The sequence below is a fragment of the Ochotona princeps genome, chromosome 3 (genome assembly GCF_030435755.1).
Source record: "Ochotona princeps isolate mOchPri1 chromosome 3, mOchPri1.hap1, whole genome shotgun sequence".
NCBI lineage: Eukaryota > Metazoa > Chordata > Mammalia > Lagomorpha > Ochotonidae > Ochotona > Ochotona princeps.
This window is the reverse complement of record NC_080834.1, coordinates 22,499,389-22,522,304: the sequence shown is the minus strand read 5'-3', so window position 1 is coordinate 22,522,304 and position 22,916 is coordinate 22,499,389. Positions and strand designations below refer to the sequence as shown.

Here is a 22,916-nt window from a genome sequence, read left to right as displayed (position 1 = left end):
CATATTTAAGCTCATGATGGATAATGAAATCTGAAAACTAGGTTGTCTTCAATCTGTGGAAGAGTCAATGACTAATGCTGTTAAATAACCAGAATTGTAAACTGATGAGAGTAACTTTTGGCCAAAGATTGATGGACTTCTGATATTAAAACTAAATCCTCCTATGCAAGAATGGCTTATGTAAAAGTAAGCTTTTATTGGAGCTCTCCAAGATGGTAGAGGTTCTACCAAATTGCACATTTTGCCTGTTTGAAAAAATGAAAGGTTATAATAAAATTAAAAATTAACTTTCCTTTGTTCCATTTTGTGACATGAATGTGCATGTGGAAAGACACGAATTATGTGTAAAGAGAATTATGACTTAGAGCTCCAACACGATAATCAAAGTGTAAGAATTGAGGTGAATGCTAGCAGCCAACAAGCACGAACTTTGGGAACCTAACTGCAGAGAAGCACAAACAAAGCAGTTGAAAAGCTTCATCATTTGTTTATTATTAATATTTTAATTTGAAAATGAAAGACTACATAAAATTACCCTCCTTCCTCTGCTTTTGCTTACTCCAAGTGAACATTCCACATTAAATGCTTTCTCTTTAGACATGCCCAGGAACTACGCATGGAAAAAGTGCAGCTAGAATTGGAGAATGAAGAGATGGAAAAGAAACTAAAGGAATTCAGATTTGCAAGGAGCAAAGAGAAGGAAGAAATGGGGTAGGTGAAGTTTGTAATGAATTTTAGAAGAATAAACTGAGTGTTGAAAAGAAACTACTTTATGTACACTTGTCCTTCCGATGAAAGAATTCATGTGAGTATATGGTTTCTGACTATGACAGTCATATGAGCTACATTGTTTTTTTCTTTAAAAAATAGTTACATTTTTTGTCTTCTGTGTTCATTTGGTGTGATCCTTCTTATTTGCCTTCTTAGAGGATAATTCTCAATAATCGATGATTTGGAATTTAGGACAACAATGCAAAAATGTGTTCTTTGCCTTTGGAGGATTGCCATCCACAGGAAATAAAGACGGGTTTGTGTCAGAGGGCATTGGGGTTGAGACGCTGCTCAGTAAACTCACAGTGCGTGTTGGAGACCCTGGACTGTGGAACCAGCTACGCTCTCAGCCCCCCGTACACTCACACTGAGTGTTGGAGACCCTGGACTGTGGTCCTGGATCTGCTCACAGCCCCCGTACACTCACAGGGTGTTGGAGACCCTGGACTGTGGTCCTGGATCTGCTCACAGCCCCCGTACACTCACAGGGTGTTGGAGACCCTGGACTGTGGTCCTGGATCTGCTCACAGCCCCCAGTACACTCACAGGGTGTTGGAGACCCTGGACTGTGGTCCTGGATCTGCTCACAGCCCCCGTACACTCACACTGAGTGTTGGAGACCCTGGACTGTGGGCCCAGCTACGCTCTCAGCTCCCCGTACACTCACACTGAGTGTTGGAGACCCTGGACTGTGGGCCCAGCTACGCTCTCAGCCCCCCGTACACTCACACTGAGTGTTGGAGACCCTGGACTGTGAGCCCAGCTACGCTCTCAGCTCCCCCCGTACACTCACACTGAGTGTTGGAGACCCTGGACTGTGGGCCCAGCTACGCTCTCAGCCCCCAGTACACTCACACTGAGTGTTGGAGACCCTGGACTGTGGTCCTGGATCTGCTCACAGCCCCCGTACACTCACAGGGTGTTGGAGACCCTGGACTGTGGTCCCAGCTACGCTCTCAGCCCCCCGTACACTCACACTGAGTGTTGGAGACCCTGGACTGTGGGCCCAGCTACGCTCTCAGCTCCCCGTACACTCACACTGAGTGTTGGAGACCCTGGACTGTGGGCCCAGCTACGCTCTCAGCCCCCCGTACACTCACACTGAGTGTTGGAGACCCTGGACTGTGGGCCCAGCTACGCTCTCAGCCCCCAGTACACTCACACTGAGTGTTGGAGACCCTGGACTGTGGTCCTGGATCTGCTCACAGCCCCCGTACACTCACAGGGTGTTGGAGACCCTGGACTGTGGTCCTGGATCTGCTCACAGCCCCCGTACACTCACAGGGTGTTGGAGACCCTGGACTGTGGTCCTGGATCTGCTCACAGCCCCCAGTACACTCACAGGGTGTTGGAGACCCTGGACTGTGGTCCTGGATCTGCTCACAGCCCCCGTACACTCACAGGGTGTTGGAGACCCTGGACTGTGGTCCCAGCTACGCTCTCAGCTCCCCGTACACTCACACTGAGTGTTGGAGACCCTGGACTGTGGGCCCAGCTACGCTCTCAGCCCCCCGTACACTCACACTGAGTGTTGGAGACCCTGGACTGTGAGCCCAGCTACGCTCTCAGCTCCCCCCGTACACTCACACTGAGTGTTGGAGACCCTGGACTGTGGGCCCAGCTACGCTCTCAGCCCCCAGTACACTCACACTGAGTGTTGGAGACCCTGGACTGTGGTCCTGGATCTGCTCACAGCCCCCGTACACTCACAGGGTGTTGGAGACCCTGGACTGTGGTCCCAGCTACGCTCTCAGCTCCCCGTACACTCACACTGAGTGTTGGAGACCCTGGACTGTGGGCCCAGCTACGCTCTCAGCCCCCAGTACACTCACACTGAGTGTTGGAGACCCTGGACTGTGGTCCTGGATCTGCTCACAGCCCCCGTACACTCACAGGGTGTTGGAGACCCTGGACTGTGGTCCCAGCTACGCTCTCAGCCCCCCGTACACTCACACTGAGTGTTGGAGACCCTGGACTGTGGGCCCAGATCTGCTCACAGCCCCCGGGGGGCATCACTTGGCTCTCTAAGCGATGTGGGCACTGTTACCCAAAGTGGTCTGCATGGAAGCCTTTGCTCTCAGTTTCCCCCATTGGGAAGTGAACCAGCAGGGCAGAAATTCATTTTCTTTCTCTTTCTTTCTCTCAAATAAGTCTTTTTCAAAAAAAGAAGCCAGTTTATATTTAGAACTATTTTTATTTATTTAGAAATTTTCATAGGCAAAAATACACATGTACGTATGTCACGAATACTGAATATTTAAGAATGTTTGGACTGTTTTCATCAAATGCCAATTAACTAAAATGTTATTATTGATAATTCAAATATTATGCCTGGATGTCTGTATTAATATTACTGAGACTGTTGCTTTATTATAAAAAAATTAGGATTGAAGAATCAGAATGAACAGACAGATATCATACAGCTCATCTCTTCTTAGTTCTAGGGTGACTTCCATCTTCTAGCTTCACTTGTAGTGATTAACTTTGTTTTGCACAAGTGGCTTCTCTTTATATGTGTATACAAACATGTCTGTGTAAGAAGATGTGTGTTTTAATGTGTAGGTGTGTTGTGTGTGTATATATACCCTTTTTCTACAAATGAGGTTGATTATAAGGCATGGGTATTAAGTCATATCTTACTAGTTTACTTAATATATTTAGTGTTCCCACATATGAACATATGCTGGTTTATCTCATTCTCTTAGGAATAGTTAGGTACTATTTAAACGATTTAGTGAGGAGGACAAAGAATAGCAAGTTTAGTAATAGTTAACCAGTGTTTGTGTACATATAATTCATTTACTTTTCAAATGTTTATTATGTTTTCAGTGTTTTCTGATTGTAAGTACTAGCATGAACACATATATTTTGTTTATGCTTGGGCCATCCTCTGCTGCTTTTAGCAGGCAGAATGATCAGAATTAGAAAGGGGGGCTTAGGGCACGATAGCATAGTGGTTAAAGTCCTAGCCTTGCACACTGGGATCCCATATGGGCGCGGGTACTAATCCCGGCGGCCCTGCTTCCCATCCAGCTCCCTGCCCGTGACCTGGGAAAGTAGTGGAGGACGGCCCAAAGCCTTGGGACCCTGCACCTGCGTGGTAGACCCGGAAGAAGCTCCTGGCTCCTGGCTTCGAATTGGCTCAGCTCCAGCTGTTGCAGCTGCTTGGGGAGTGAACCATTGGACGGAAGATCTTTCTCTCTGTCTCCCCTCTGTATATCCGCCTTTCCAATAAAATAAAAAAAGAAATCTTAAAAAAAAAAAGAAAGGGGTGCTTAACCTGCTAGGGCGCAACACAAATCCTGGAAAATTTTCCTGTTTTGTTGCTTTTTCACTTACTCATCCAGTGGCCAGCTCTTCCCCTTTATTGAGTTGTGCCCAATTTTTGCTTCTCAGTGGATCATGGCATTTCTGATGATCAAATTCTCAACCTAAACTTCTTGAGTTTTCCTTAGCTGTGGAAACTTTTCTAGCAGCCTTTTAAACATTCAACGTTTGAGTTTTTAGAATACTTACACCGGTTTTTGAGGTCAGGCAGACAGTAAATGTCAAAGGCGAAATGAGTGCCTGCCAGTCACTGGTCGGCTAAGCATGAGTCCAGGGTTTTCATCCTGGCTTTGTTTACTATCCATGTAGCACAGGGCAAGCTGTTGTCTCGTTATTTCTGAAATAGGATTTGGACTCTGGGTCCTGGTGATTGCAAGTAAAAATGCATGGAAAATAGTAAAACTTTAGTTTGTTTTCTTTGCAAACTACATGGCGGTTTATTTGAAGTCTTAAAAATTTACTGCTTAGGAGAGTGACTGAGTATTTTTGGATGTTGTTTTGCTTTGTTTTCCTCTTGAATTTTGTGAATTCTTTTCTTTTAAATAAATAAAGCTGGAATTCTTCATCCTTGTTTAGACATTTCGCTCATTTCTCAACAACAGCCACAATTGTAGCAGAGCTGTATTTTTCAAATTGCTGGGGATATTGGAGCATTCTTGATGCTTAATTTTCATTTTGTGGTATTTTGTTACATGTTAGCAACTGAATTTCTATTCCCTGAAACAGAGAACATATATTTCTTTCATTAAAAGGAGAAATGTTTTTAGTAATTACATTTGGTCTTATTTGTGTATCTTGAAGGTCAAATGGATACCACTGGACATCGGGCAAAGTAGGCAAATTGAGTCATCAGTCACACACAATGCTGCAAAGCAAAGGGAATCCTGTCAAGGTGAGAAGATCAGATTTGTTCCTTGGGCAACTTGCTAAGCACGCAGATATAAATTACAATGTTCAGACCTTGCATTCACTTTAGGTTCAGGAGTTAGCTATTCTTGCATTAACAATAGCATGATACTCAACATTTGATTCATTTTTATACACAGGTTAACACACAACTTTGTGTTTTCAACTCAATTTGAGGTGAATTTTTCTGAGTTTCTCAAGCTGATTTTATCCATTCAGTTCAGTGCTAGTTTCAAATATGTGAAATAGATTACACAGTTCTCTCTTGAAGGGAAGGTTAATTTAATTAAATTAATTTAATTAAATTAATTTATTGCAGCCTGCTTGCTTACTGTTTTTTACTCCTTTTGAGTAATCCTCATGACCCTGCAGCTTGTTCCTTCTGTGAGGTTTTGCTTCCCTGTGTGTCAGGGAACTCATGTCTTCTACTCTGCCAGCATATATTGGCCTCATCTTTGCCTGGTATTGTAAAATAGAACAAGACTCACATTTAAGATCAAGACCAAATAAATGTCTTTGCATAAAGGAAATGTTTTATGTCTGAATTCTTTAGTATAAGACACATGATTTTGTAACTTTTAACTTATACAGCCATAAATATATACAACTTAAATTTTATGATTAAATTTTATCATTAAATATCCATTGAGTCCGCTGGCATCCAGAAGCATCTTACTTGGCACTTGTAAACATTTTGGCATTGGAAAAGCATTTTATTCTATAGTGTCATTCCCCTTTGTGAGTTAGGTTAGTTTTTGGACTTGGATTTTCTATTCCACTTCCCATTTGTATTATGCTGCCAACATAGTGTTCCATATTTCAGATATTATTATAAATATGATATATTAAAATGCTGACTCGTCACTATTCTAAACTTCAAGCTTACAAACTTCTTTAATTGAATTTATTAACTGTTTTCTCACTAAAAGGTGAGCTGACTGAATTAATTGTGGTAAAATTTAGTATGTATATTTTTGCTATTATCATTTGCATATGGAAAATCTTCTCGAGACATAGTAGTTTAATCCTAAAAATATTGGAGAATCTACAAGGGTTATTTAACAGAAAAGTGATGATAACAAACCACCTGAATAAGTAAGTGGGAGGTTAGTATATAAAGAACTGCAGGATTACACAATATGGCTCTTGAAAGAAAGATTGGGCGAGTAAGTTGGGTGTCTTGATATGTTTCATCACGTTAATGAAATTATGTCAAAATTTAATGAAGCTACCTGACAGTTTTTGAGCAGGAGGATAGCAAGATAAAGTTAATAATTCGTGATGAATGATCTTGCTCAAATATCCAGTGAATTTGGACTCTAAACTGTTTTGCTCATGCAACATGCCAGAAATCAGTAGACGAATGTATCTCCTCCCACACGTATTTATAGAGAATTCGTTACATGTAATACATGTGTGTTGTAAAACAGAATGTGAAAATAAGATGTGGTGAATGTGGGTACGCGTGGGTGTTTCTGACTCTCCCTTTTCTGAGTTCCTTTTGGCAGACACGTTATAAGCAGGTCACCGGTTTAGGCCACGAGGCTACGAGGCAGCCTTGGAAGAATCTGATGGTCAGACAAAAAAATTCCCAAGTAGAACTGTGGCAGCAACAAATCATAAAGAGAACAAAGAAAGAGCAGGAAGGCAAACACACTTACTGTTTCACACTGGCCCGCCTCGGGGAGAGCTGAGGAAAGAGAGAAAACACACTTACTGTTTCACACTGGCCCGCCAGGGGAGAGCGTGAGGAAAGAGAGAAAACACACTTACTGTTTCACACTGGCCCGCCTCGGGGAGAGCGTGAGGAAAGAGAGAAAAGTCTGGAATGCATACCCAGAGTTTGGTTTGAATCCTCATGTGACAGTTGAACAGGATAAATGTCCCAACTAATGACCTTCAAGAAGAGGACATGTGTGCAGAATGTAAAGTCAAGGATGCCCACTTGTGGAATATGGCAGGAATGAATATTAATATTTTATACCAGTCAACAGTTTAGCATATTTTTCATTTTTAAAAAATGCTTTTCCATTAAGTGCTTGTATCACCCTTAAGTAGCACTTGTCTTTATTTGGGAAACATAGGTCAAATAACTTAACATCTAATAAATGCCCACGGTAAAGCATCAGGAAAAAGATTGGAATGCAGTGTACCAGGCCTATTACAACTCTGGCTCACTCTCCAGTGAAGAAAGCCCAGGGAGGAAAAAGAAACATATTAGAAGTAGAATTAATACAGTGCAAAAGTAGAGGCAGGCGTTTTCAGAGCATATGGTGTAGTTGGTATTATCCAATACATTGCATGTGAAGAGTTTAGACTGCTGGTTTAATGTTTCTCAAGGGAACCATTTTGCTTCCTAGCAGACGTATGGCAGTGTCTAGGTGACATTTCCTGTTGTTCCCACTGAGATGATGTGAGCCAGTTTGTGGGCTACTGATAAGGGAAGCATTGCAGAGTCACGTGATCAGGGCCAGTTACTGGGGATGTGGCTTCTACAAGGTTGTTCATTAAGGAGGCCTTCGCCACAGAGAAACATAATTTCCATTTTCCGTCGATAAACTCGAAGTCACCATTCCCTGCTCAGGCCTTGGGATGGGAATGGATGAGTTTGAGTTCTTGGGCATACAAAAGGTCGGGAGTCAGCATCTGCAGCGGGTGGATGACTGGACGGCTGGAAAGCCATGGAGCCCCTGAAGATGCTCAGCAGAGATACTTGGGGAGCCCCTCTAGGTAGTGGGTGGATATGGGACATGCAGTACTGGGACTTGGAAGGTGTGGCCGGTGACCATGCTGCTTAGATGCAACCGTTGGTCACAATGGTGGGGTCACTTGAGAGCCGTTCAAATGGTCACAGAGGCCAGCGTGCTGCAGAGTCTTCAGTGCCGGATGTCTGGTAAATATGGACAAGGAAATCTTCAAGGTTATCAGAGAAGTGCTGAGTGACTTGTTGAAGTTCAGGTTTTATGTCATGTTTACTTGTGAACTATGCAAGTGCCTCCTTGGTCTGTTCCTACTCCACACTCAACCCTTCGCAGGCACTTGTAATTTACCTGGGAGCAGCTTGTTCACTGAAATATTTTTGTGCATTTTAAATCAGTTGAAGTGAATATGGCTATATTCATAGAACAGAGAAACTTTACTCACAATAGAAAAAAATGACATAATTTCCCTAACAGTGAGTTGATTTTGTCTGGGTATATCATGTATGCACTGTGATAGCCTTGGTGAACACAGCCTATGTTGCAACTCAGATAGATCATCAAAGTAATCATATTGGGTAATTTGGTTGTGAAAAGAGAGATTAAATTATCTGTACCTTGTATAACATTTCCAATTTAAATAAAGCAGGATTCCTAGAAAAATCGATTATTTCAATTCTGTTCTCTCTTTTGCTGTGTTTGGCACAGAAAACATCTGAATGGCTACTTCAAAGAATGTGAACAGTAATGTTCTTTTGAAGCAGAACCCCTAGACTCCCTGAGAATAATCAGGTCTCAGTGTTCAAAGATGACTGCGCTTGGTACAGCCCTAGACACAGAGAGAACCATTGTCCCCACATTCTCATGTATAAACTGGGTAATTGAGCATGCAAACTGAACACTGAGCATCAATTGACAATGCTGGTATAAACGGACACAATTCTCCATGTTTGTGTATTTTAAATGTTGGTTTAGTAAGACCAAGGCAATTGGCAAATGCTTCCTATTTCTTAGAATATTAAGATCCCAGAATTTTTAAGTTATTATTTATTTGAAATACCTGGTACTGAGTTTCAGTTTCTTGATTTTTCTGGCTTCAATGTAGGAAAGTCAGAGATTACGAATACTACATTTGAAAGCTGAGTTTGTGATGTTTAAACATTTGCTTCCCTAAATTGCACAAATTGTCTCCTATGGTATATAAGCAGACAGACTCAATCAGAATTTAGATTCAAAATGCAAAAATATTAAAATTTGTGTTTCACAAAGAGCATGAATAGAAAATATTTACTGAATCTTTACAAGGTTTAAATACTAGCATTTTCTTAGAATAATTTTATGACAATATGTAGTTTTTTGTTTGAAAATGTAGTATTTAAAAAACTGGTTTATAGATGTTTCTAAATTTGATTCTCTGTTTAAGAATTTCCTATTTATAAATACTGGGGCCTATGTTTGCTTTAATGATGATGTACTAATTTTATATTGTCTTTCCAAAAGTAATTTTTGTTCAAGATAGTGAATAATGGCATAACTTTCTTTTTGCTAAAACTCAATATTTCTTTCAACAAGATAATGTGTACTTGACAAAAGTATCTATTTTATTTTTACACAGTTTTCAAGCCAGAATTTGAGATTTAAATTCCTGAAGGAGCAGACCCAAGGTAAATAATTTGACATGGTTTTAATCAATGATAAAGATATAATTCATTTTATTTTTCTGTTTGAATTGCATGTAAAATAAAAGTGTTCTCATTGCTCAAACAGTGTAAAAATTCTAAACCTTAAAGTTACTACAACTTGACTTTCAAAGTACATTTTATTCAAGTTAAATTTTTGAAGCTGTGGCCTTACTTTCTGTCAAAAAGTTTCATCTTAGAACATGATCACAGTAACTTTATTTTTCCAGAATTAGAATATAATGGCACCACTACTTAAAACTTTACTGATATGATCTTTTAACCAGAAAGATAATTTAGCAGTATAAAGTTATGATATAAAATTCTACTCTAAAAAACTAAATAAATTGAAAAATTGCTTGGTACTTTTAACTGTTCAAGTGGACATAAAATTTGATTATGTAATAATTTAAAAGAAGGTTTTTTTTCTGGTGGACAAATACAGCTAATAATTTAGTAGATTTTTCAGATTTAAATATCATAATACATACATAAATAATATTATCATTATGTCCAGTTTATTCAGCATGGATTTCACTTTGATTCAGAGTCAAAGGAGAATACCACGAAATTTCTATCAAGAGCACAGCTTTAACATTCATAATGTCATGTGTTCACTTGTGAATTTTAAGCAGAATAGCTATGGGGTGGTGTGCAGCGCGGTGCTATGGGACCTTGTTGTGGGGATACTACAGTGGGCGCCTGTGGCTCACTTACGGGTTAGAGCTGGCGAGCTCTCTTTTCTATAGGGCAGGTATAATTTAGATACTATTTGAGAATTTGCTTTTATCAGTGGAAAGCTAAATGTCGTATTCTAAAGGGTTTGTATGACACTTGTTTTTCTTCTAGCGTCAGTGAAACAGCCATTTAATTCTAAAATGGCAAATTCTTTGAGAAGTGAAAAATCCAAGACCAAAGGGAGGGTGTGTGGCCAGTGTGAGAACAAAGCTGCTCTCCTGGTAGGTACGAGTGGTAAGTCGTGGGAGTAGAGTCGTTGGTGTGTACACAGGCTGCTCCCATCTTAATCTTCTCCTTCACTCTGTTAGCTTGAGTGCCACGTGCCAGGCAAGGCCCACAGCTGTGCTTCCTCAGTGAAATCAGTGAATCTCATTCTGTCATTTCTGCTCAAGAACATCACCCCTGCGTCTTGTTATTCCTCCTCTGCAGCCTGCCTTTTGGCACAGAAACATGTTGCAGTGTCTCCCTTTTAAGACCAAAATCAAAACCAAGCCTTAAACAACATGTCTTCAACCTCCACACCTCCCTCTGCATCCGATTACGGTAACGTTCTGAGCAGTCATTTATGCTGCTGCTCTACTCTGTTCCTCTTCTGGTAGAACATCATTTACTCAAGGTGACATGGGCCTATCATCAATGTGCAATGAAATACCATTTGATGAGTCACAGGGGCTGTTCTGTGTGTCTTCTGCTCTGTCCTCACTACAAAGGCCGTACGCTCTGCCTTTTACGCCCCTGGGTTTACTTGTGCCTGCTCTGGAACCTTTGCGGGATGGAATGACATAGTATCTTTGGATTTCTTTCACTACACATGGAGATTGAGCTTTGAGTTGATGGCAAATGTTGTCGGATTTATCTGTAATATGTTAATTTCCATTATCAGGCACCATCCTGGTCTATGGATGCATTGTATTTGCTTGTTGATTCACATGTGGGATACTATTTGATTGTTTATGGTATGTTTAGTTCTTTTTTCTATAATGTGCTAGGCTGATATGGGCATTTAAGCACGAGTTTTTTTTTTTAATTCTCAAACGACACATTGTTTTTCTTTCTTTTACAAGTTTTGAAATAATAGAACAGAAAATGCTGCTTTGTGACAATTCTCTAACTTTGCCTTGGAACCAATTCCATGAATGCTTTCCAAACATTATGGCAAAACATATAAAGTTTAACATCCTAGTTTTAAAGTTTGTAGTTCAGTGTCATGAAGTGTATTTACATTGTTTTGCCGCCATCAGCACCATTCATCCATCAAACTGTTTTAGTCTTGCAAAACTGTAATTCTGTCTATTGATAATTTTCTGTTCCTCTCAGTCCCCAGGTCCTGGAGAATGTCATTTGCTTTTTGAAGATTTGACTAAGTCCCTTATATAAACACAATCATACAGTACTAATCCTTGTGCCACTGGAGGATTTCACTACGCACAGCCTCAAGTCTCATCTATATTATAGCATGTGCCAAAATCTCATCCACTTTAAAGCTGAAGTAATTGTATTAATTGTATCATAGCTGGTTTATCTCTTCATGGTCACTTGGGTTGTGGCTATTACAAGTAATGCTGTGTGAATGTGAGTACATAAATAGCACTTAGACCCAGCCATCGTTGGGAGGGTGTGCCTTGGAACTGGAATTGCTAGGTTTCCATTTTCTTTTGAACTCTCTCCATTTAGTTAAGGGTCTCTTCCATCACCCTTTCGAAGTCGTCAGTCTTTTACATCCTTGCTTTACAATGCTTCATGTACAGTTGTTACATGAGTTTGTTATGAAAATTTATCACAATGCTTCTCTCCTTATGTATGACTTCCCGCAGGTGGTTGGACACAATGCTGTCTGTGACTCCCTTTGTTTAGTTTCTTCATCTTCATTGCTGTTTCTTGTTTTAAGTTTTCACCTATTATTCATACGGTACTTCAGGACGTAGATTTGCAGTCTCTTCTGTCATCTGTCTATACGTATTCTTTATCCGTTCACTTGGATTTGAAAACCAAATCTCCACTGGTGGTATCAGATTCATGTATCTATCCCATACCTGTATCATGGACTTTTGACTCAAACACTTGCTCAACACCGCTGTTGAATAAGCATCATTAGCTTACCATGTTCAATGCTTAAACCCTCGATTTCTCTCCAGAAAATGTTTTTTCCCACACTCACCTCATATTAACAAGAGTCAACTCTAGTATTACCCTCCTTGACGGTCTTTTATGAAGTACCACAGCAAAGCTATATTCTCTAGGTTGTGAAGTTCTTCATTCATTAACTCTGTCTTTCTGTAATGTATGCTCATTTCCTACCTACCTTATAATGTTAACTTTTTAAGGTTGAAGGTATGGCCTGCTTCACTGCTATATGTACCACTAGAGATATGTTTGTGGTATATTTGTCACTCAACACATTTGTTGAGTTGATCATTTCTTTAAAATTATTCCATAATCTAGACTTCTATTAATTTATATACATTTTCATTTCAGTATTGAAGGAACTTTGATAAATTTTGTTATTAAAATACTACATACACACTCACACACATACATATGCAGAATTTTATCTCTCAACAATGTAATGATTCTCATACATAAGATTAGGGTATTCATAGTTTTAAAGAATCTAGAAATGCTGCTTCTTTAAGGTATATTGTTAGGCATGTTTAACACAAGTTTCAAGTGGGCTAAAAGAGAATACTATACATCTGATATGTAACTAAAATCATACTAAGTATAAAAAACATACAATGCTATTTGATCACATCAATTTAAGAAAATTGAGACTATCCAGAACTTTATAGAATAAAAATAAATGCTGGTGGTCCTTGAATCTGGACTACGAGAGCCAAGCCATAGCGGACTTGTCTACTGCTAATAATGTAAACCAAAAGACCTCTGTAGGAGCTGAGAGTATTCCTTGTGGTCCTGTGGCATGTTTAATACTTTTTAAAGGCCTTGGAATTTGAATAGTATGACATCAATAGTTAGGTTTTGACCTAGACATAAAGGATCGCTTTCTTCTAGACAGTTGAAAAAATAATAAGAAGGAAAATTCCATACAGGATAAGCAACATGTGACTTGGCTAGGAAGCATAAGAGAATGATCATACATGCAGACTGCAAGAGGTCACTTGCTGGAAAACCACACTAAAGACCAGGTGTAGACCCTGCGTGTTCATGGAGAATTTCTCTAGGGTTTTAACCAATAATGTTCTTTGAAATGAAATGAAAATTATATTCCATAATAATTATCAAAATCCAATAATAACCTTTTTAAAGATTCAAGTTTGGGGAATTTAATGAAGTAGACTGTTGTTTAATTCTCACTTTATCTTGTGTTTTAGTTGCTGTCACTGTATATGTTAATGCTGAGTAATTAAAGAAGCAGATTTGGGAAAATCTGGGGAAAATGTATGTGGGAGTTAGGGCTTAAGAGCTTGCATTTTTGGAGCTGGCATGCTAATCTTTTGTCTGCCAGCACTGGCGTATCTTATGGGTGCCAGTTCATGTCCTGGATGCCTCGTTTCTGATCCAGCTCTCTGCTTATGTCCTGGGAAAGCAGAGGAGACTGGCCTAAGATTTTGAGTCCCTGCACCCACAAGGGAACAGCTTTCTTTGTCTCTCCTTCACACACACACACACAAAAGGAATTTTTAAGAAAGGCTGAATTTTGGGGAATTGAATATCAGCTTTGCTTATTTTCAGTTATTTTGTCTTTATTTAAAAGGCAGACCTTCCACCCCTGACTCCACCCCAAATGGCTGTCTGGCCAGAGCTGGACCAGCCTGAAGCCAGGAGCTTGCTCGGGGTCTCCCACGTGAGTGCAGAGTTCCAAGGAGGCATGTTAGCAGGGAGCTGCAGTGGAAGTGGGAGCTGGGACTCACAGTGCTGGCTTTACCTGCTGTGCCACAGAGCAGAGCCTGTGCTATTTCAGCCTTAGCAAATGACTTAACCACTCTTTATCTAGTTTCTCATATGCAAAAATATAATAATAGGGACAAAAATAGTCTGCTCTTCAAAATTTACTGAGGCTGATGTGTTAATGCCCATGGAGAATTCAGGAATTTGTCAGACATGTAAAAAGAGATAACAAGTTGGATATTTGTGTTGGCAACATTTTCTTATAACCTGAAGAATTGACAAACAGAGCAAAGTTTGAAACTAGCAAAGATGAAACTCATGACTTCCAAAAACTTTATTTTAAAAAGAAGTTTTAGTCACTTTAAGCTGTTTCTTATTGGCAGAACTGAAGTGCTGAATATAAAAATCGCCTATTAATGTGGCAGAAGTGGATACTTTAATTAAATTCAGATAGATTCTGAAGGTTTCATGCAACAGTCTGGCCTTCATCAAATTAACATTCATGTCGAAGCTGTGCTCGGGCGTCATGGACAAAGCTGTTGTACAGTGAATTTCTTAGGCACATTTTTCGAGGATTTCTATCTGTTGTATAAACCTCCTAAATATGCTTTCCATTCGCTGGCATTTTCACTCACCTTTTCAATGCAAGAGTGAGAAAATATACGAACTTACTCTAGAACTCTGGATTTGATGGTCTGGCCTATAGACGCTGTGTGAGGGCTTCGGTCAAAGTCTGTTGTAGGCAAGTACTCGGCATAGGCTCAACCAGAAGCTGAGTTAAGTATCACCTTGTGCCTCAGATACAATCAGTGCCCCAAATTTGTCATAAACTCATTAAAACAGTAGCCACTACATTAGGCATTTTGAAACTAATATTAATAGACCTGTCATGTTTTATGTGAAATGATACATCTTAATTCATTTTACATCTCACATTATAAATTTAAGGCAAAATTTTCATTATTTCTGTGACATGGAAGCTCTTGAAATCATAGCTAAAACTGTAGAATTGATTTCTATATTAGGAATTGTATTTTCTTGTGCTGAAATAAAGGCCCAGTTCTGGCTAGCTAATCACCTCTGAGAAATATTACCTAAGCAGGTCATTCAGTCATTTGAAACATGATGTTTTATTTGATCACAGATTTCATTAGGGGTCTCTACTAAGTAGTGATGGCTGTGACCAGTGATCAGTCTGCTAAGTGGTGATGGCTGTGACCAGTGGTCAGTCTGCTAAGTGATGATGGCTGCGACCAGCGGTCAGTCTGCTAAGTGGTGATGGCTGTGACCAGTGGTCAGTCTGCTTAGTGGTGATGGCTGTGACCAGTGGTCAGTGTGTATCATGGCTGGCCCTCAGAAAAGAGCCATAATGTGGAGTCTTCCCCTACGACGCTGGGGCACTGTGGACCTGTTTTTGATCCTTAGGTCCCCGTTTGAGATTGTCCACCTGACGGTGAACAATAATGGCGCTCCCCTGACAGACGGCTGTACTGACTAAATGAAATGAGATAGATGGCCCCACAAAGAGCCAATCAGTGTTCACTGAACATTGTGCATATTTCTGATACTTGCTAGTGATACTTGTATGAAATTGCTTACCCTTTAAAATCTATTTAGCATTATCCTAATTATTTTTTAAACAATAAGCTTGATTACATAATTTTAGGTAATAATGCCATCATATGGGGACTTCAAATGCAATTTTATACCATTAAAAATTCTCTCGGGCTGGAACCTTGACTCAGTGGCTGCATCCACGCTGTATGCACGCCAGGATCCCATGTGCTTGCCTGTTTGTGTCCTGGTGGCCCCACTTCCCATCCAGCTCCCTGCTTGTGACTTGAGAAAGCAGTCAAGGACGGCTCAAAGCCTTGGGACCCTGCACCCTCGTAGGAGACCCGGAACAGGCTCCTGGCTTCAGATCAGCTCAGCTCCGGCCATTGCGACCACTTGGGGATTGAACCAGTAGTCTCTCCTCCTTTATGTAAATCTGCTGTTTTAAAATGTAAATCTGTTTTTTTCCAATAAAACAAGTCTTTTTAAAAAAAATCTCTTAAGACTTTAGTTCATGTTTCTAGATCATATATGAGAAGTCTTCAAAACATTCATGGAAAATATGTCCCCTAAAAAAACATGTGCATGGATTGCAATTTTTTTGGCACCAAAATAAATGTACCTTAGCTTCATTGGACTGTGAAGTGTCTGAAGTGCCCTCAAATAAGCTGGGCTCACTGCGGAGATGTCTGCCAAGCGTCGCCTGAGGCTTGTTAGAGGCAAGGTGGCAGGTCCCAGTGCAAACCTGCTGCCCATTGCCTGCCGGTGCCAAAGCCACGGGTGAATCATGTGTCGCTGTGTTACAGTCTGTCACCCAGGGACCAGCAGTTCTCCACACACCGACCCCTGGCCGGGCTCCTCCTGCTGATTGATTTTACTGTGCGCTGGTAAGGCTGTGCTGTGAGAGCAAATGAGAAGGACGGTTGGACAGGAGTCCTCCTCCAAGAAGGGAGGTTTCCCCAGGGGATGCGTGCTCCTGGCCCTGCGCACTGGAGCCTCTGGTTAAAGTTATTTCCAGCAATGATTCTGTTTTCCCTTTGGGTCATGCTTGGTTCTGTTACATTATAAATTTGTGATCACGTTTTTAAGGTTTTATTTCAGCATTGTAGCGATTTGGGAGGCACGAGATAATCTGTCATTTTCCCAGTTAGACACACTGGGATTCTGCAATGTAGTTACATCCGTTGTATTTCTTTTTTTTTTTTTCTGGTTGATTTTCTGAGAATATTCTGACAATCATACTTTAGGAATTGCCAGTGCATAAGAGTAACTTGTGAGGAAGTGGATTTGTGTGTTTTTGGGCAAATAGTTTAAGCATCATTTGAAACATTCTGCGTATAAATGTGTGCAGAAATTTGAAAGCAGTCATAAACAGAATCCACGGTTAATGTATTTATTTTTCAGTGCTCATATCATTATTCAAAAATTGTTCCTCCATACCTAAGTGAAGCAATTATTTCTAAATCTGACTTTGATTTGGCTAATTCGTGTGTATTTCAGAGTTAAATCCCGTTGGGTGTGAGTAGTGGCCCAAGTTTTTTGAGGACTTCTAAATTTTAATGATTTACATGTATGCAATTGGGAAGAAAGATACTGGAAAATAAAATATTTCTGTGAAAGCTTTCCCAAGTCATACTATGATGTAGATTTTTGCACGTGTATCTTTTTCAGGTTTGCCTTGAATGTGGGGAAGATTATTGCTCGGGGTGCTTTGCTAAAATCCACCAGAAGGGAGCACTGAAGCTCCACAGAACAACACTCCTGCAGGTACGAGTTTGTAAAACGCTATATACTTGCGATGTGCTCATAAAATATTTCAACATGAAAGCATTTAAAACATGCTCAGTGATCTAGAACCCATGACGACTTATAACAATTTATGAAATTCTGTTATATACAACCATGACATATATCTGAAAAGTACGGATCCCTCGATTCTACTTGGCCATCTGAACTATTTTAAGCTAGTCATTGAGGCGTTTTGTCTGATTAGTGGCTCCATGTGCTCTGTGCATACAAAACCGACGTTTAAGAATTAGATGACATTTTCATCTGTTGTGCTTTTGAGCACGAGGTTTGTTTTAGGTATTGCTTTTATCTGGATTACAAACCAATTTATGTTTACTTCTGGTGTTTATTTCAGGAATTAGTGTTTTGTTCATCCGGGCTCAATGTCATTTCCAATTTTCCTTCTACACCTCGGGGATCCTCACTCATTCTTAGAAAGTCTTTTCCATTTCTTTATTTTTTAGAGATTTATTAATTTATTTGAAAGGCAAAGCTGCATAAAAATAGAGGGGGTAACACATTGAAAGTCTCCCATCTTCCTCCACTCTTCAGAGCTGGCGCAGGCTGACGCCAGAAGCCAGGAGTTTCTTCCAGGTCTCCTGTATTGGTACAGTTGTCCCACAATCCCGCTTTTAGGCCCAGGACCACTGTGAGAAGCAAAGGTGCTTTGTAGTGGATTTGGCATTTGTACTTACCTGATGCCAGCAGGCAGGCGTGGTTAGGCCTGTACTCTGAAAAACTCCTGGTGGATCTTCATCTTCAGGTATAACAGCCAAACAGATATTGACAGGTGTCAAAGGTCCTCAGGACCCAAGTTAGATTCAGAAACTTAGAGAAGACTCAGCTCACGTTTACTGGAGTTTCCAAGTGACCTTTCACAGATCAGAGCAGATGTAATCGAGGGGAAACAAAACACAGCCTGCCACATCCCTCCCTTGGGCCTAAGAATTGAAGAGCAGTCTTTACAGAAGTGAAGAATTGCACATGGATAAAGAATACAGAACATAACTGCACAGACTCCAGTTTGAGGGTAAACAGTTGAATTATCCCACTCTGAATTTGTCAGAAAAATTTTATGCTGATGTGCTTGTCACATTTATTGCATTTAAGCATAATGCTGGCTGATAGCAAAGATCCAGGGAAGGAGATATGGGCCTCTTCTTGAGTTTCAAGATGAAGCCGGATTTTGTTTTCATTTGCTCTCTGTGCTTCCCTGCTCTGCAGCCCTTCTCCTTCCCAGTCCCTTCCCCTGACCCCCACACATGCACAATGTCTGATGACAGTTACTTTGTAGTTTTCATGACCAAAGGCACTATGGGTCAAGCCAGGATCCAGGGGCTCCTAGCAGTGTGCCACTTGGGTGCCAAGCCTCTCTTCTGCCCGCCTTGGGGCATTGGTGAGGAGCTGGGTTGGAAGTGCAGTGTTCAGGACTTGAACCAACATTCATGGGGGACGACACAGTGGCGGCCCCTGGAGAATGCTGTGTAAAACTGGACCATTTTTCCTACTGCATACTATCATTAAAGAAGTTATTTCCCGTATCTCAACATAGAAGAATACTACCTCTATAGATGGGATCTTATAAAACTTTCAGTGCTTGAATTGTGGAAGTGAGAGTGCGTTTACAGTGCGTATGCATTTCATGGTAAAACGCGTGCTTTCTTCTTGTGTCTAACTTTGTTTCGTCTAGGCAGAAGCTTGCCCATGGAGTTTTTGGTAATTGCACACTACGATCTTTTTGTGTGATGTAATTGACAAATGCAAATTGTGTTTATGGAATGTTGTGTATCATTTAATGTTTTATACACATTTATCACATCTCGTCACATTACCGCTTTCGTTTTTCCACTTTCTCCGTATGCGTGAGAGAAACTTTCCCTCCCTCCCACCCCCATGTGTGAGAGAAACGAGAATATTTTTGATATTTTTAGCACCACGTTTCTTGGTTTTAACTTCAAGGATGGGAAGGTTGGTAAGGCATAGATAGTAAAATGATATTTAAGTTACTCCTGAATGTCAACCCATAGAAGACATTATCTCCAGAAACTGGCATACATGAATTTCACAATACGCATGCAATTCAAAGGGCATGTCAGGGACATGAACCACGATCGATTGCTTCAAGTTCAGGTGTTCTTTTCTGTGTATAAAGTTAAGGCCAAACAAGGAGAAGGAACCGCAGTGTCCTGCTTGCTTCTCTGGAATTGTGCTCCAGCTTGCAAAGACCAGAGCTGCAACTAGGTGCTGTCGGGGCGAGTCCTGGGTATTGCATTACGGTGGGGAAGAGAAATCCTCCCACTGATCAATGAAAACCCATCCCGCAAGCTAAGCGTGTGTTTCTGTGACTGTCTTTGCGAGAGCATTGCTTCATCCACTGAGCTTGCCAAGCAATGAGAGACTTTGCAAAGAACATTCAGTGTAAGGAATTTAATGTCCTGGTTAGAACTTCATTTTTACATGCTAAATCATTCTCTGCCATCTAGTCTTGCCTTAATTGTCCCTTTAGCAAGTTGTCATTTTCTTCCTACTTCTAACTTGTATCTTATCTTTGTTATTTCCCAGCCAGCTCATCTCTCTCTCCCCTTGTTTGCCCCATTTTCTCCTATGTTTCTCAATGAATCAAGACTCTTTTTGATGAGCTGTGTTATTGATAATTGAAATTGGTGACTGTGGCATGGATTTTAGGAAAATTCAGCTTCATGGCACTTCCTTGAATCCTAGTTCTCCCTGTCCCCACCCAATCGCAGACATTTTCATTTGTCAGGGAAGATTCTGCTCTGCGTTCACTGGATGTCTGTGTTGCAAAACTTCTTTCTTGAGTGGAGTTCCCGGAAGGGCAGATTTGGACATGCAATTGCTTATCCCAGTGGCACCAGGAAGAAGGAGAAATCGGAGAACCCTTTAAGCCCTGATCGCTCTGCCCATGAGCCAGTGTCCTGCTGCACCCTGGGTAACATCAGATCTCCCCTGTGGAAAAAATGAATTGTGTCGTAGGCTCTTTGTGCTCCGCTGAGCCCAGCCTTGCTGAGAAGTGAACCCAAGGATGGAGAAGCTCCCCTCTGGGTCTCCTGGATTGTAAAGTATGGTGAAAATAAATGAAGACTTAAAAAGAGAATTTTGTCGATGGCAAGTCCTTTTTCCCCAAAAGGAAGTTGTCATTAACTGATCTGATTTTAGAGTTCAGGTTATATAAGTAACACAGAAAATTATGAATTGGATATTTGTAAGTATTAGTAAGTATTACCCTTAGAAAAATTTATTCAAGTGTATATAAACACTTGAGTGCTGCCATTAAAAACCTCTTTCTGTAATGTGCTGTGCACAATGGTTCTTCGGTACCTGCAGGTCTCAGATCACGGCCCTTCTTTCTTTCCTCTGCCAGACTGCGTACGAGCTCATCGTTACTGACGAGCCACATCCCGTGGCAAGGGCCACTTGGTTTCTATTTCCCTCGTTGTTGTTTGCCAAGTGCTTTTAGTTGTCTTGTGCATATTAATTTTTGAATGAATGAAAGTGTGAATGAGTCTCTAGTGACACAAACTCCTAAAAGAAAACTTCACTTTAGGTTATAATTTTTTTTCTGAGAATTTAAAATCTGCAGTATTAATTGAAGAGCAGATAATTGAGTGTGTGGTGAAGGGTTAATGGTTACTTTTGTTTTTGAGTGACTTGTAGTTAACTATGTGCCCAGACAGCATGCTTATGACAAACATGATCTGTGATCGACAGTTTGCACCTTTAAGGAAAGCTCATTTGGAGTGTGCTCTAGCTCCCTGAGCGAGTTTTGTAATTGGCATTTCCACCGTGGGCTCTGGACAAGGGAGCTGAACGTCGGCCCCGATGGACACGAAGGCCCCTAAGCGGGCTGTGACTGCGGCCTGAGGATGCCCTTCCCCAAGACTCCAGAGCAGAGGCATGGCCTGCTGCCAGTCATCCCTGCTTCCCTCAGTCTGAGCAGGCGGCTGCCAGGAGCGGCCGGGTGAAAGCTTACTTCATGCAGGCAGAGTCCTGGGCGAGCAGGACATCTAAGTGTTTTCCTTCTTCAGAATTTCAGAAGATAAAATGGTGGGATGCCCAAAAGCTAATATGAAAAGTTCTTGGCTGAGAGGGGAGTTGGACAGGATGTTGAGGCCGTTCGGGGAGTGATCCATCAGGTGGAACATTTGGCTCTGTCATTTTCTCAGATATATGAATGACTGAATAAGTAATTATAAATAAATAATACAAAAATGCCAATCTTTTTGCCACTAATCCCACCCTTGTACTATCTTCCAGCTCTTAAGAACCAAAATCTACTTTCTATCCCTTTAGAGATCCTGGATCATTCACATAATTGAATCATGTATCATGTGATCTTTCATGACTAGCTTGTTTTACTTACCTGTCTTTCTCTAGACTGTGTGGGATCCTGTATGTCAGTGTTGCATTTACTCTGACTAAATACACTCCGTTTTGTGGATGTGATTTTGCAGTGTCTTCATGCGTTCAGCCTTTGGTTGTTTTCACCTCTGGCTGTGGTGAATAACGCTACTGTGAACATTCGTGTCGAAGTGTTTGTTTTTTGTGGATCTGTGTAAATGGTGGTTTCTCTGGATTGGATTCTTATTTGTGCACTTTCTAGGTTATGTACAAGCACTGTGTTTAAGTATCTATGGAATTTCTAGATTTTTTTTTTTTTGGCATGGCTGTAACATTTTATATCCTATGTACAAGTATTCTATAAGGGTTTCCTGCATGCCAGTCAACGCTTGTCATCTGAAGTTTGAGTCCAGCTTCCTGGTCGGCGTGAAGTGATAGGTCATTGTGGTTTTGATCTACATTTCTGTGGAGTAATCCCACTGAACATCTTTGCTTGTGCATCGTCCTTGCAGAAACGCTGGCAAGAAGTTTTAAAAAGATCTAGATGTGGAGACATCTAATAGTTGGGTGTGGTGACGACTTTGAGACCTTAGTACTAAGAAAAGCTAGGGAAAGGGAAATAGAGTTGGAAGTGTTTGAGATAAGGGAGTGTGGAGTTTTGATTACCCTGGAAAAAAAAAGTGGTTCAGGTGTTATGGAGTGCAGCCAATGATTGCTCCCTCCTCTCTCCTTGTATACTCTTCCTCCCACGTCCTAAATCAGCCAGGTTATTGGACGCAGATGAGTCCAATTAGTCTTTTCAGCTACAAGCCCAGTTCCTGTTCCTGCCCATCCCAACGAGTGCCAATTAACTCCTTAACTCGCAACACTCAGGTATTCGCTTCTGCCCACCTGTGACTCACCTATCAACTGAAAGGGGATGGTATTGATTGCAATGTTGTGTAACCACTCCCCTTAAAAGGCCAGTGAAGCGGGGGGCTCACTCTCTTTCTGGCCAGGTGTTCCCGTAACTCTGGCACCTTGACTCGGCTGACCCAGGACAGGTAATCCCCTGAGTATGGTTCCGGTGTACTGCTTTGACTGGACTTGTGATCTGTTATTTTAGTATGGTCTGTTATCACCAAGCTTGGTTAATAAAGACTCCTTAATAAAACCTTAGACATGTCTGGTGTGATCTCGCTCACACCCCGTAACGTAGGGAATAGAAAGCAGAAATTAGGGACAGAGTCATTGCGCCAGTGGAGGG

The 22,916-nt window shown here is 41.0% G+C and overlaps 1 protein-coding gene across 2 annotated transcripts in view; it reads left to right on the top strand.

Moving 5' to 3' along the window:
* Positions 1-22,916, top strand: part of ZBBX (zinc finger B-box domain containing) — an 89,374-nt gene that overhangs the window by 1,463 nt on the left and 64,995 nt on the right. For both annotated transcript variants that reach the window (XM_058661181.1, XM_058661180.1), the window contains exons 2-6: positions 598-711; positions 4,900-4,990; positions 9,319-9,367; positions 10,232-10,341; positions 17,195-17,290. In XM_058661181.1, the coding sequence (XP_058517164.1) occupies positions 598-711; positions 4,900-4,990; positions 9,319-9,367; positions 10,232-10,341; positions 17,195-17,290 (460 nt within the window). The remainder of the gene's footprint in view (positions 1-597; positions 712-4,899; positions 4,991-9,318; positions 9,368-10,231; positions 10,342-17,194; positions 17,291-22,916) is intronic.